This window comes from Scophthalmus maximus, chromosome 19 (genome assembly GCF_022379125.1).
Source record: "Scophthalmus maximus strain ysfricsl-2021 chromosome 19, ASM2237912v1, whole genome shotgun sequence".
Classification (NCBI taxonomy): Eukaryota; Metazoa; Chordata; class Actinopteri; order Pleuronectiformes; family Scophthalmidae; genus Scophthalmus; species Scophthalmus maximus.
In genome coordinates, this window is record NC_061533.1 from 11,282,895 (window position 1) to 11,297,149 (window position 14,255).

The 14,255-nt window shown below is 40.2% G+C and overlaps 1 protein-coding gene across 4 annotated transcripts in view; it reads left to right on the forward strand.

The window, feature by feature from the left end:
• ntrk2a (neurotrophic tyrosine kinase, receptor, type 2a) overlaps positions 1–14,255 on the forward strand; it is a 70,562-nt gene that overhangs the window by 17,944 nt on the left and 38,363 nt on the right. For all 4 annotated transcript variants that reach the window (XM_035640754.2, XM_035640757.2, XM_035640755.2 and 1 more), the window contains exon 13: positions 151–250. In XM_035640754.2, coding sequence (XP_035496647.2) covers positions 151–250 — 100 coding nt within the window. The remainder of the gene's footprint in view (positions 1–150; positions 251–14,255) is intronic.

The window sequence follows — 14,255 nt, forward strand, 5'->3', positions numbered from 1 at the left end:
AGAATTGGCTTTTCTTGAACAGATACAAACACAACCTGTGGCCTCGAGCTTTTTTTCTGCTGTGTATTGCATTTGGCTTTGGGTGACTGTGTGTGTGTGTGTTTGCTTGTCTCATCAGTAGGTTTCTAACTCTGTTTTCTCATTGCCCAGGTGTACGTGGTGGTGGGGATCGCCGCTGTGGCCTTCACTGGTTTCCTCCTTATGTTGGTTATTCTCAAGTTTGGAGCAAACTCCAAGTTTGGCATCAAAGGTAAGAATCCTGACTTTTATCTCAGTGGCATCCGGCCCGTGGGGGAAGGATGAGCACTTTAGGAATAATGCAAAAAGGACGCTATTTCTGTTTGGATGTCTAACACGGATAGATTCATGGATACATTAGAAACACACTCAAAAGATTTGCCCTCAAACTCCAAAATCTGAAATTTGGACCTGATACACACTAAAACTGACAAGATTAAATACAGAAAGAAATAATCACAAAATTAATTTTAATGATGATTTTTTTTAATGCTGTTAAAAAATAAAACTACAAAAAGTTTAACTTTTTAATGTTGTATGATGATATATGTAAGCATAACTAAAAATTGGACCATTATGGAAAATACATTTCCACTTTCTTGATAAAATGTTGTCTCTCTGTTCCTTTTTTAAACTATTTTAAATGGTTGCTATGTTTGCTGTCAATTATACAGTAGGGGACTCAGATTATTCCATGAATTAACTGGCTCAGGTTGGTTTCAATAATCTCAATGATTATGTGGACTATCACGTATCCATGAATCCAACCGCTGTTGCTTGATGAAGTTTGATTGGGTGTCAGGGCTGCTGGTTAATAACATGCATGTTGACTTAACTGAACTCCTGAAAGTGGCTACAGTGAAACTAATCCTATTTTGTCTTGTGGAATTTATCATACTGACTCAACAGATTTGTCTCTTTTTTTACCTTTTTTGGTTGTGGCTGAGATTTTATTATTCTTTGTGAACTAACAATACCGGACAACTCTACCATTTCCATCCTGTCCTCCCATTTCTACAGACATAACTTACACAACAATGGTTATTAATTTTTTCTTTCGTACAGACATGTTCAGTGCGCAGCTAAAGAATTGTGAGCTGACAGACATTCACACTTTTTTCCCCCGCTTGCTCCATTCTTTTTAAAAAAGTGATTTCAGTTGAAAAGATTGAGCTGTGTTAAAATTCCTGAATACGTTAGGTTTGTGTATGAGCTGTTTTCTGTGTCTTCCATTCAGTTGAATTGAATTCAGTTTTGTTAAAAAGTAACAATGCACGCGTGACAAGTAATAATTTTCCAAAAATTCAGCCTTCTTAGTGTGTCTGTAGGGACATGATTATGATTTAGAAAACCATGTTGTCATGACAATGTGCTGCTTAGTTTAGATTTGAACTGATAGCATGCTGCCATCTGCGGTTGTATTTCTGTTGAGTTGGACTGTTGGTGATGAATGCGGTGTAGCACATGCAGATGTTTCAAACAAACCGTGGGTATGTGGGCCCTGTTGTAACTCACAGCCCCCCAACTCCACGTCTCACTCTGCTGTTAATACTGATGCCATTATGTCTCAGTATCTCTCTCAACACACTCGCCCCAATGTCAACATGCTGCAGGGCACATACATCTGGATGTATGTGGAGCATGGGGAGAGAGGTTGTCAGTGGAAAGGGAGAAGGAGGGAGACTCAAGGGGAGCAATCAGGAGGGCAAAACTGTAATATGACCTAACATCCTACACACGGAAGGAAACGCATACACGTGCAAAAATGATTTGACAAGGAAACATACATACACACAAATACAAAGATACAGTATGAAGAGTTTTCCAAGAGGAATTAGATGAATAATTTCTTTCAGAGTAACCTCATTCATCTCACATGGAGAGGAGGAAGAAACCACACACACACACACACACACACACACACACACACACACACACACACAGCAAGTGCTGATGAGGATGAACTTGTGTTCAGAAAGTGTGAAGAGAGCCTGCACGAGAAAGGCACAACAGCCTCACTGTCTCTAGATGCTGCTGTCCGTCTCTATCCGACAATTGGGTAAAAAGATGTAGCTGATGCTTTACATTATTTATACTGACTGCATTAATCTGCGCCTCTTTCATCAATAACACATGGGCAGCATTTGGTACAGGTTACCTCTCACAATCTCATCACTGCTTCATGACACACACAGGACGGCTATTTTATGCACTGTCTGCAGTTGTGTGTTTTCTTGGGTTGGCAGAAGGGGGTAACTACTGTCAATACGGTCACTTTATTCCAGGATTTGTCACTTTACTTTAATACTGTCTATAGTGTCTCTATATTTTGATTCCTTGCGTATACATATTAATATATATTTTAGTTTTTTGTCCAATTTTCCGTGTTTTCCTAGCCGATAAGGTTTTACTGTTTTTTCAATATATTTTTATTGCTTCAATTTTATGCTTCTATCCTTTACTCTATAGTCATAACTCGTGTGTGTTAACTAATTAGACATCTACAGGTTTGCTCAATCTATCTATTTTAAATGTAAAATTACCAACGTGGATGGGGATGATGATGAGAGAATGTAGATTTATTGTGTAGATTTGACTTTGCTCTTGTTGGATAGCATTTATTATGAGTCATGTAAGTAGCCACATTACACTTCCAACTACTACTCCTTATAGAAAAAACTGTGCCCCTGTTAACATGGACGATCAAAAGACCTTGCTGTGAGCAATTTATATTCAGTAACTGTTAAGTGAAAAAACAGAGAACAGTGAAGTGTGTTACATCTGGAGTAACTGTGAGATATTTTTATGGATAAACATGTCTTTCAGGTGCATATAGTTCAGTCAGTGAATCAGAAACGTCCTAGGACCATTGGAAGGTTTGGAGACACTGGCTGATGAATGTTTCCTTGGACCTTTAGTTTCCTTGGTACTTGTCAGTACTGTTTAAGATCCAATCTGGTCACAATTTAGGCTAAACCTGATCAATACTACCTCCCATTCTCCAAAAGAAAGCCAATCGGATTTGTTGATAGTACGTGGTCTGCTTCAGGAGGAAGAGACTACATTGTCTGAGTGCTGGCCTAAAATATCACACTAACGCGACTTCATTTCACCTAAATACATTTGCAGTTGTATCCTGGATGAATCTTTTTTGCCACAGATGGGCTCATGAGGAGTGTCATGTTCAAGTGCGACCGGCTGTTACTTAAAGTGAAGTATGAATAGAATTTAAAATGGGTATTAGAGTTTTGTCATATCAGTAATAAAGGCTGTAAATATTGTAACATTTTGGAAATCTCATTGAAAATTTGATTAATTTAGCAAGAAATGAATTACATGTAAACATGATCTAGTAAGTCACACACTAACTAAAAAAATCCAGATGTTGTTGGCTGCATAAATGGAAGATTCCGAGCTGGAGAAATAGAGAAAGAGTCAGAGCAGGGTAGCTGAAATTGGCCTGCCGGAAGCCTGACGGGTTCCACAAAACTAGACACAACTGACGGTAGACTACTGAAAGAGAAGGAAGGACGCAGCAGCTATATGTGTTTGTGCCCTCGAAGCACCTGTAGGGAGGGAAGCGTGAATATAAAGAGTTCTGATGCACAAACGAGACGGAAATGTCAAGCCACGGGAAAAAAACGAGGTATTGAAAGTGAAACAGTAAATGTGAAGTGGAGAAAGTGAGAGACAGATTGGAAGAGTGAATGCTAAAATTGACATTTGGCTAGAAATGAGTGAGAACAACAGAGAGAGAGCCAGCGATGAAGTGTGTGTGTGTGTGTGTGTATGAGAGACAGAGAGAGAGAAAGAGACAGATTGAGAGGACGCCAACGGCAAAAAAGTGAGCAAGAGGCAAGGCAAAGAGGAAAAGAAAAACTGAGAAAAAAAAGAGATGGCAGGAGAATGTCCTCTCTTGTCCACTTATCAATGATTCATCATTAGAGCAGGTTTCAGTTTTCTCCTTGTTTGGTGGAGTTGCACGCCTCCATCTCCCTCCTCTCTCACACACACACACAGCTCCTCGCTGTTGATCGATCAATATGACACCCTCAAGGTCAGCAGAGCTCCTCTCTAGGCCTGAAGCACTACTGAGCATGCTCAGCATACCCTCCTCCTCCCCCTCCTATTCTTCTTCTTCTTCATCTTCTTCTTCTTCTTCTATTTCTTGTTCTTCTACTTCTCCTTCCTACAGAAAAGCGGTGTTTGCTGTTTATTGTCTATTTTATTCTAAATAAGACCATCGTTTACTAAATGAACATCATGCTGTATTGTAGAAGACTTGAAACTAGATATTGAGACCATGGACTCCTCAGGAAAATATTTATTATTACTATTATTATTAACGTCATAAATCAAGTGATTTTCTCATAGACTTCTATAAAAAAACGGACTTCTTTTTGCAACCAGTGAGTCGCCCCTCTGCTGGTGATTCCAGAGAACATAGGCTACAGGCACTTCCGATATTGGCTCCATTTTCCGGACCCAGTGACTACGTCCATTTTTAAATGCAGTCTATGGTTTTTACCTATCATCCTCTGGGGTCTGTAACCAGTTTCATGTCAATCCGTGTAGCCCAGAGGAACCGGAAATTGCACTTTATGGTGGCTGAAGTAAAGTCAGACAGGCCCACATCACTATTCCCTGGAACCATCCCACTCGCCTGATTTCAGTTACCGTCTGTGTGTGTCTTTGTAAATAAGCCTTAACAATAGTAGACAACAATATCTGTCAGTTCTTTTCAGTCAATTGTAAATAGCAAGGACATTTTTAAAGGTCAGTTGGTTGGGAAGTTTGATTGATGCCTACCACATTAACACTGTTGTTGTTGTTTTTTACATTGACATTTCTTTAGCAACTGTAACAGCTCGTTTGCAGGTCAGTGGGTTATTTGAGGTAAATGGCCTAAAGCTCTTACTGCTTTGAGTCACTGAGGAGCTCCACTGAAACTAATGATAACCACACTACCAGGCAGCTTCAGGCACAATCAATTTCCCTGACAGGCTGTGTGCAAAGAAAATGTGAAATTTCAATTTGAATAGTTTCCAGCAGGTTATTAATCGGAGTGTAACTGGCGATACATAGAAAGACATGCGTCAAAGCTTCAACCTGTTTATCAAACACCTGGATGTGTTCCTGTCAACTGCAGCTGGTCTGAAGGATAACAGAAACACATTTCTATCGTTCTGTCTTGAGGAAGATGGTGTTTTTGTACAATTATACAACCTGTGTCCTTAAAGGAAACTACAGTTTACTTTAATAGATTGTATGTTTACGATGTTTTTAAGAGATCACCAGACTCATGTTTGTGTTGTTGGGTCTGTTTCTAGTCATGTCATCTGTGATGGGTGGGCGGCTGTGGCCGTGGGCAAGACACTAAACCCTCAATTGCCTCTGAGGACTCTGCCAGCAGTGTATGAATGTGTATGAATGTGACAGAAACATCGCATGAAATATCGGTGCTGTGTGAACGGGGGAATGTGACTTGCAATGGTCAATATGACTGGAAAAGCGCTATATACAGTACATTCTGTCCATTTACTATTTCCAGATCTCAGCAGTTCACAAGGTTAGTAGTGCTGTCAAAGCTGATGCAACCAAGAAACAGTTTTGGAGCAACACAAATAAATATTCTGTAGTAGTCTTAAAATTTAAATTGAACCAGTGTGCTTGGCCCACTGTTCACTACATGCTCGACTAGGCTCTAGCCGCATGTAACTCCAAGGTATGTATGGGACATTAATAGATGGATAGACTGATGGATAGAAAAGAATGTTTCTTAGTGCTATTTAGTATTTCACATTGTGTCTTGGCACATAAGACACAGTTTTGTTTGTTTGCAGATGTGACTGTTGAGAGCTTGAGGAAGAAAAGCCTAAACGCTCATGGCAGATCCTGAGGGCAATGATTGTCTGAAAAATGGAAACTGCTCGTTTCCAAAGTGAAATGTTGCCTGAAGAGCTTGTCTGTGCACTTTTGTGACTGCAGCTTTCCTTTTTGAATATGTAGCACTTTATATATTACTGTCTTTACAGTCTTTTACATTGACTTCTGCGCGTCCCTTGAGCTGGACATATAGAAATTCAAGTTTTGATTTAAAACGTCTCATATCCCAGAAAAGTGGTTGTTGAAGATCTTAATTTTCTGAAGACTGGAAAAGCATCACAACTCTGATGAGGAGTGCTCTAATTGCTAATTTAACCATTCTTACACCTGACTGCAACAACATCCCACTGATCGTGCTGTCACAATTTTCTTGAGGCTAATTGGTTTCTAAATCAACAAACTATGGAACCCGTTTGAAATAGTCGATAACAAGACTTGATCTAAACTGCTCCCCGTGATTTCATCTTCTATTATTTTTAAGAAGATATGAAAGCATCCATGTGTGAAATCAGACACTCAAAAGCCTTGATGGTCTATTTTGAAAAGGGGAAGTGTTTGTGGACAAAGAACTGGCACTGAATTGGCAGTCACCATCGGTTGGTGTCTCTCTCTCCTCATCTCTGTCAGGGAGTCCATTGTTCTGTTGCACATCATTTCCTGTCTTATATTGGTCAGCCTGACCTTTGAGAACAGTCAGAGAGGGAAAAGTTACACTAGGAGTGCAGTGTGCAAACAGGACATTATGTATATGTACAGTTTGCGCAGGGCACAGATGAAATAATTACAGTGCAACTGAGGAGTTAAAATATGTTTCCATTTTGAAATACAGGGGTTTTTCAAAATTTGATTATTCTCCACTTCAGACATAAAGCACTTTATAACGTTCAGCATGACCTTATTTTTTTTTTATTGATACCCCATCTGCATATGAAAATACAGAAATGGACTTTAAATGCATACATGGAAAGCTGGGGGTCATTAAGCTTACTCAGCACATGCACTATTTACTTATTTATCTATATATATATAGAACACTGGAAATACAAAAGTCTGGGATTTAGGATTTTCTGGCGGCAGCTGCAATTTTATTAATGGAAATCCTTTTTTTTTAATGTTATTTTCAGATGGCACTTTTCTCCTGAGCATTGATCAAACCAGAAAGAATCATGTAATCACATAATGTGCGACAACATCAGGGGTTTGATTGTTGGGAAGTATTGTGCAAAACATTATATATATAAAAGAACATTAGTATGGCCATTGCTCAAGTATATATCAAAATTCTCTTCCAATCCATAATTGATGGTTTACCACTTTGACGTTGCAGCCAATAACAGTGGGACTGGTTTTGACTCTTTTATAGTTGGGCCATAGCAGTGTGGGCTAATGGCTTGGCTTGTGGTATTGCTGCTTGCAGTTTTTTTCAAGTGTTCATACAAACATCTTCACAGCTTTCTTAGGCTCTGTGCAATACCTGCCATGAAATGGCTGCATCACTGAGAAATGCTAGAGAAAATGATTCTTCTTCTCACTTGATTTATGAGACCATTAAACATTTTCCTGACAAGTTTATGGTTCAATCGCTAGTTTCAAGTCTTCTCCAAGCTTTAGTGATGGAACTGTTCAAGTTAAGTAAAGTAGCTCAAAATTGCACTTTCCCACCTTCGTCCAAATGTGATGTGTCTTTGTGCGCACTGCGAAACCTGGCTGTCTTTCAGGCGAATTCATAGTACATATGTTTTAATGCAAATTTGACTATTTTGGCTTGGCGAGGATAGCAAGTCACTTCAAATCACTAGGCCAAAATCAAAGTGAAGTCATAAGTCTATTATCTATACTGTTTTATTCTTGAGGGGTCACAGTGGCACTCGAGCCAATCCCAGCTGACATTGGGCAAGAGGCAACAACCATTCACTCTCACATTCATGATGGTCAATTTAGATCTGCAATTAACATAACCCCAAGAACATGCAAACTCTACACAGAAAGTCCCTGGACTTGGATTTTAAGCCATCTTGCTGTGAGGCAACAGTGCCAACCACCACACCACCGTCCTGTGAGACCGCATTTGTGTGTGTAAACATTTATTCTGTATAGCCTGTAGTGTACATTGTGTCAGTGTAATGATTTTCCTCGGACAGTGGTTCAAATCCTTGCTGGTTGCTCAGTAAATGTCACCGCTGCCAGAGGGTGTACATGTTGCATCAATGTAGCTTTTTCTCGGCAGTGCAGTTAATGTCTGTATGACAGGGGCTATGTTAATGAGGCTTGAGCCATCGATCGGCGCAGAGTCCTGCTTCAGGCAGATACTCCAGTGGCAAAGAGACAAACACGCACATATACACAAGTGGATCCCCAGGTTTCCTGAGACTTGTTAGATTAATATAATGTTGTGTCTGGCTGCCTTCGTGTTGTATATTTGTGCATCTGTGCCACGTTTTTCTGGCAGCAGGGAAGAAGAAAATGAGAGGAGCGGAGAGAAAGTGAGCGATTGGGAACAGCACTACAACAGATAGGGGCTTATTGATGGATTCATTGATCGTTTGCCTGTCCAGACTGAGCCAGCGTGCCTCAGTCTTCTTGGCCCTGCCTTCCCATCACTGCCTAATGCTAAGGTCAGCAGCTCTGCTCTGCACCATGTTTGTGTGTGTGTGTGTGTGTGTGTGTGTGTGTGTGTGTGTGTGTGTGTGTGTGTGTGTGTGTGTGTGTGTGTGTGTGTGTGTGTTAAGGGGAGGTGGGAATAGGGGGGCATATGAGTGACAGGGTAAAAGTAGGTGTGTGATGGAAGGAGAGAGAATACAAACAAGGAATCAATGCAGGGGAAGAGAGATAACGTGAGGAAGAAGAAAAAAGTAAGCCCTCCGTTTTGTATAGAGCGTGTCTGAGATACAGACTGCCAATCAGAGTTGTTTTTTGTTTTTCCTCTTGTATAAGCACATGTTCGTACCTGTATTATGTCTTAAGAGTCTTAATTTTCAGAACAGCCCTATACTCAGACTCTTGCTGTACTACAATGTTTGCCTCAGAGTCACATCAGGTCAGTTGTTGTACTTTTTTTGTCTTTTTTCTTCTTTTTACGGCGAAAAAGATCAACAAATGAATGTGACAGACTGAAAGAAAATGTGAGACAGAAGACAGACAGTCTGGATTATTTTGTCTTCATGCACGAGCACGAGCATGTGCTTCATTTTCAGAAGAACAGCACACACTGTGTCTGTTAGCAGCACCTGAAAAGCCGCCAGTTGGATTTATTACTGCTTCCTAAGGCCCAGTCTATGGTTCAGTGCCAAGACCTAGGATTTTGCTGAGCTGTCTAGGGTTTTCTTCGCTGACATAAGACAACACAAAAAATATTCACCACCAAGCAAGAAGCAGCCTGAAGCTGACGTGCAGAGAAAAACAAATGTATGTTCTGAGAAAAACGCTGATTAAACACACAGATTGTAGACAGAATGAAGGAAAAGTCTGTTTGTGTATGTATATACTGAATTAATGAGTAATCTTTCTTAGTATGCATGTATCACGCAAATTGATTTTGTAAATCCCACAGTGAAATAACATGGATGGATTAGAGATATGTGTAAATTAGGTCTGAAACTACTTTTCTTTACTTTTCATTTTCATTATCAATAAATCTGTAACTTGATGATAAGATCCACAGACTTAGTTGATTTTCATATTTAAATGCCAGAATCAGAAACCTAGATTAATAAACTGAAAAAATTAAACTAATTTGATTATGAGAATAGCTGTCAACTCATTTTCTGTCAGTCAACTCCTTGTCATCAGCTCTAATGCATACATTTTTAAACATTAACTAAAGATCGCTTGACAAAAACACAGTTGTCACAATACAGCATCTCATTGAGACAGTCAGTTTTTTTTAATATGCTGCACTACCGTGATAAGATGAATCATTTTCACCGTGTTTGTCAAAGTGTTTGTTGTCCAACAGAAAGTGAAACAACGCTGTGAACAACAAGCTGCATGTTGACACTTTCCTTTGTAAACTGCATATAGCGATGACAAATGGTTTGTAGTTGCTTGTAAAGTGCATGTAAGTGTGTGTGTTTGTGTGGATAGAAAGTGAGTCTGTATGAGAGATACTGACAGAAAATGTGTGTGTGTGTGTGTGTGTGTGTGTGTGTGTGTGTGTGTGTGTCTGTGTGTGTGTGTGTGTCTGTGTGTGTGCGTGTGTGTGTGTGTGTTTGTGTGTGTGTGTGTGTGTGTCTGTGTGTGTGTGTGTGTGTGTGTGTGTGTGTGTCTGTGTGTGTGTGTGTGTGTGTGTGTGTGTGTCTGTGTGTGTGCGTGTGTGTGTGTGTGTGTTTGTGTGTGCATATGTGTGGTTGTCAGAAGGTCTGCAGCATGACATGGTTGACTTCCGTTGCCCATTGCATGCTGTTGCCGTGGCAACCAGCGTCATTGCCAACCTGCACTGCTCCAAAACTAAAACCAAATCATCATCACTAGCTGAGTCTGAGAGGAGTGAATCACCACCTTCCGAAACACACACACACAAAAACACACATTAAGCGACACCTGGGACTGACTTAAAGTCAGCAACTGAGATGGGAGCAGACAAGAGACGTCAAATCATAAAGCCGGAGAGCTCATTTCTGCCCCGAGCCGAGAGATTGTTTGCCCCATTTTACTGGCTTTGTTCATGAAGTGAGTCATGGGATGAAAGGGATTTTCACTCCTCCTACGAGGACTCACACTGATTGGCAGCCAGATGTGACGTTGCTGCTTTGAGATACTCAGCAGCAAAAACCTAACAAATATAAATTAATTTGTGTATATATATATATATATATTAGAATGCAGAAGCCAGAGAGTATTAGAGCAGTGACATTTTTTGCTTTGGCTTATTCTTAGTGATGGCTTAGTGATAATAAAACTATGATCATGAAGCACATTTTCTGCCTTTCAGTTTCAATTTGATTATGTTTACATCCACATGAGACCAACTATGTTGGAACTATGGTTCCTTTTTATATATAAACCCCCAACTTAAGGGCTTGAGGGGACTGAAGTAATGGGACAAGTCTGCAACACGCTCTGTCAACTCTGCAACAATCTGTTGTCGTGGGGACTTTGTCTACTACAGTTTGGTCTTCAGAAAGTTGGATGTCACAGACTGTGGTCGCTTTGCGGCATCTGCAGTCAATAAACAAATCAATACATTCATATTGGAGTATATGTTCTAGTCTAAAATTGTAATTTTCTCGTTTGATGAAAGGTGTTTTTGCAGTTGAGAAGTTGGGCCCTGACTCAGTTCTGGCTTCGCTAAATGCATGAACCATTGCATCTGTGATACCAATAAACCCCTCTGATGTTGCATTCCTCTGCTGTGTCCTGGGATTGTTGATACACTTCACTTCCATTGTGCACACACGCAAGTATCCAGCTGAGTCTGTGTATTTTATAGTCCAGGTACAAATTAGAGCCTCAACGGGGTCTCTGGAGGATTGTTATTAGGTGACTGTGTGACGGCAGTACAGCAGGGAATTTCAAGAAACGTTCCTGGTGTTGGGGGGGGTTTACTGTGGGCTTAGTGTCTTTACAGTCACTACCAAGTGATAGTAAAGTGAGTAATAGTGATACGTTTGTTGCCTTTGTCTTGTTTAGTTTTAGTCTGCTGCCAATCTGCAAATTCTTTGCAGAACAGAAATGACAGAGCCAGCTAAAGGGGGAAAGCAGGTTGTTGTTTTTGGCTCGCTTCACCCTCGTCCTTTATCATAAAGTGTCAGCTGCCTCGAATGGTTTTCTCCTTTACATTCCTGTCCTGACAGACGTCTCAGCCATTACTTCCCCGCTCTCACTTTATTTCCACAGTGCGAGCTCCGTAATTACACATCGCTCTTCCCCCAGACCTGCAGCAGCAGTGGTGATATTGTTTCGGGACAGAACCTAATAAGCATGTTTTCAGTCTGGATGTATCCCACAGTATTGCATTTTTATTCATTAGGGTTGTTTTTTCCTTTGCACCAACAAACAGATTCTGTTGGAGGATTTGTATCACCACGCTACCAGACTCTCCTGACCTCTGGTCCTCATTATTTTTGGATAGCAGCCAGAGGAGTAACCCTATTTCTTTCAATCTAAGTTAAGGACTTTATCCTGCAGCCTATGCAGAATTTCAATACGTCCTTGCTGAACAAATGTGCACCTCACCATACAGTTGTTAACATTTATGGAGGAAATATTGTGCTCTTCAACATTTCTTGCCTTGTGTTTCAAAACAAAAAATGCAGCTGAGCTGTGTTGCAGCATGATACAAGTCCACAAGTACACATAGTTCAAAAGCATTTCTTTTGACTAAGACTACATCCACATCACTGCATATCCATTTTAGTTTGAAAATTCCAGGGCTGCGTTGTAGTATTGGGTCTGACTGAGAGCTCATCCACTGCGCGTCCATCATCCTTCCCATTGGTTTCATTTTCCGGACCCGGTGACTACGTCCATTTTTACATACAGTCTATGTATGGAGCGGTACGGAGTTAAATGCTTGTGTGGGTGGAGATTGTTTCAGTTTTAAAAAGCTGTTTTAAAATGAAAACATAGCAGTATTGATGTAGTCTAACATATCCACAATGCCACTGGATTTTAAACTGATTGCAGGAAGTGCAGTGGAGCTGTGGACTTCTAACTCTCTCTTGAGAAAACATTTCCCTTTCTGTGGAGAGGGTCATGCTACCAGATAAGAGAACCTCCACGGTTTGTGTATCGATAGCTGAATAAAGGCAATCAGTAAGATAAGCCAAACTAAAGGCATGTTTTTATTGCAATAAACAGCACTGTAGCAGGAAATCAGTGTGTAACTGAGCCCCTGAGGATGGAGAGAAATTAAATGAAATTAAACTGGAACCACTGTTGTGATACACCTGGAATTGGACTTTTATTCTCTTTCTCATCTCTATCTCTGTTTTGCGAGACATGACTCACTTCTCATTCCAGTTTTCTCACACACAAACAGGTTTATTATTTTTGATTTTTTTGGGGGGGGTGACATTTCTCATTTTCTCTCAGATATCTGGAATGCATTTTAAACCTTAATGCCAGATACAGCGGAGAGATTTTGTCCCTTCAGGCTGCCTCAGCCTCTGTTGTGAACTGACAGGTTAGTAATGTACGCATAATCCTCCAACACAGATAAGGCTGTTATGTTTGGCTGGCACAAACTCTCCCAGTCACATACCTGGCGTTGGTATCGGCCTGTAATTATACAGAGAAACATGAAGCTAATTATATTTTAAGATTTGTCTGAGTGTCTTTGCTGACATAGGTGTTACAGAGAGTTGAACCAGTGTGATATGTTAAACAGCCCTTTGTGCGTTCTGATATGAAGTGTTAGTATGAGCATGTCCACGACTGGGTTGTGGTGGGATGGCTGCGGGCTATTAACTGAAGTTCAAGTGTTCGCAGGATCAATAAGTTTATTGTTCATGTTTTGATAAAAGGTCACATCAACCCTACCGTGAATAAATTGTTATTCAGACAAATAATCCCTTTACTGGGAAACTGCTCTGTTATACATTATGTCACTTGTTAAATAGAAGTGAATTTCCCCAAAACTATTTTACTCTCAGCTCTTTCAGCTACATGAAGACGGGAAAACAAAACACGGTTATTAAAATACAGCTGTATTTCTTGAAAGACTAACACAAAATACAGAAATGAACATTCTTTCCTAAGCATTAAAAATATTTCATGTCTTTCTCCATCCTATAACATCACAAAACAACCCTCATAACAAATACTAAGCAACAAGATTCTCTCTGGTACTGACACTACTAGCAACTAGACCTCTCCTGTAAATGCAGTCATTTTTATTATTTTTATTATTATATGTGTTGGTTTTTTGTTACATTTGTTTTTGTTTTTGTTATTGTTTATGTTGTTTGTGTTTCCCTTCAGGCTGTGTGTTGTTTCAGAACATCCCAGTGGAGGTGGTCTCACGCTAACGGAGATGGACACACAAAAGACTGAACGAAAGAGAGAAAAATTGCTTGTGTATGTGTGTGTGTGCGCGTGTGTGTATTTTTGTGTGTGATAGTGTGTTTATGAGAGAGCGAAAAGAAGGTAGAAAAATAGGAGCAAGTAAATGGATAATGGCAGAAGATAAAGGAGATAGGGCATCATCAACATATCTTTAGTGGATAGAGGGATGTGCAAACACGGACGCACACACACACACACACACACACACACACACACACACACACAGACACTGGTCAGGTAGTCTCCGTTATTAATCTTTCAAGGCAGAAGAACCAGGTAGAGCTCTGGAATGCAGGAGCCTGAACGACCAATCAGAGAGATTCTTCAGAGACACATAAAAGCTTCCC